General features: G+C 51.9%; 1 protein-coding gene across 1 annotated transcript; it reads right to left on the minus strand.

Annotated features, from left to right (window-relative positions):
• Nucleotides 1–27: 27 nt before the first annotated feature.
• FOIG_16658 (uncharacterized protein) lies at nucleotides 28–1,457 on the minus strand. The gene has a single exon (XM_031218123.1). It carries the CDS (start codon nucleotides 1,278–1,280, stop codon nucleotides 540–542), a length of 741 nt encoding a protein of 246 aa, XP_031052160.1. The 5' UTR covers nucleotides 1,281–1,457; the 3' UTR covers nucleotides 28–539.

The raw sequence follows: 1,457 nt of genomic DNA on the forward strand, positions 1-1,457 counted from the left end.
GGTCCTTGAACGCGAATATCCACGTTCCCGTACCCGTGAATGGCCACTGGTGACTCCCCTGCGTAGACGAAGTCTCCAGACAGTGCCGGTTAGTAGTTGAGGAACCTGCATACTTCATTGAAGATATGGATTGTCGATCCAGAGTCAAGGATGGCAGAATGTCTGAGAGGGTAGGGGGCACAGTTGAAGGCTGCGATAAAGTTGTGCATCACTAGGTAGGTTGCCTTAACGTATGCCATACCCCGCCCAAGTCACTCGTCCTGAGTGGTTCTATCTCTACTTTTAGACAATCGTTTAACTTCCTCCACCAAACCAGTATCGTTCTTAAGACGGTCATTTATTAATCGTTGTATCGCTTGGTTAGGCTCCCATCCTTCGGCTTTCTAGGCTGGGAATAAGTACCAGCAGCCTTTCCAGTCATAGAAACCTAAACATCCTCGACAAGTAGGGCCATCCGGGTTCAGATTAACTATCGTCTCTGCTCGTTTTCGTTTTGTTGATACTCCTCTTCCGCCGCCTCATGCTCTACGCCCACGGCCTTAGCCTCGCGTATCTCGATATGCATAGGATGTTTCATCCATTGCCCAATCTGAGGCGTCTCCTTGGACTTCAATAGTGTCATTATCGCGGTCTGTGGTTGCAGGTCTGTCGTTCCTGAATGCAGCGCCGTATGTGGCTGCGAAGGCGCCTCTCTTGATTCCTGACGGCCTTCCGCTAGCGTTGGCCATTTTAGCTTCGTATCGAATGTCGGCAGCGACCTCTCGATAGTTGAGGGAATTATTAAGGATTTGAGGGCGTCGGTGTTGTCGGAAAGTAGATGCCCAGCTGGGGAGGACGTAATACATTGCTCGGTTCAGGTCTTCCGCCCAGCATTGCGCGTCGAGGGCATCAGGGACTTTCTTGCTGATCGCTTCGGCCATGGTCATCTCCCACTCCGTGACCCACTCGTTGAGTTTATTGATCTTCGGGGCTGTATGTACGGCTTTGTGGTACTTATCGCGCGCTTCGGGTCGAAGGCGTTCGTTGTATACCACTCCAGATCTTCGTAGCTCCTGATACCACTTGTCTAATCGGTCTCCCGTGACGCAGGATGTTTTCTGATACGTGGCCGAGACCGTCTTGAGGACAAACTCGACCAGCTTCTGCTCCTGTTTCTTCGTCTCTCTATACGCCGTTTCTTTCAGAGAGTAGATCCTGATATCATGCTCGTATTCCGCTCTTCCTTTAGACGTCAACTCTCCGATTCGCCGGGGCGGTACGTAATCTGAGCCAGGCGTCATAGTGCCACTATCGGGATCGTCCGGATCTGCTTGTCTGGGGTAGTCTCGGATTTCTGGAAGTTCTGGTCGCTGAGGCCATCGGATACGATCGGTCGGATCAATATACTGCCACAGGTCGTAGGCGTGCGCCAGTTTCTTGAATTCGTTGGACCAGGAGTCCCAATCCTCCGGAGACGC

The sequence above is a fragment of the Fusarium odoratissimum genome (assembly GCF_000260195.1).
Source record: "Fusarium odoratissimum NRRL 54006 unplaced genomic scaffold supercont1.110, whole genome shotgun sequence".
NCBI classification, from domain to species: Eukaryota; Fungi; Ascomycota; class Sordariomycetes; order Hypocreales; family Nectriaceae; genus Fusarium; species Fusarium odoratissimum.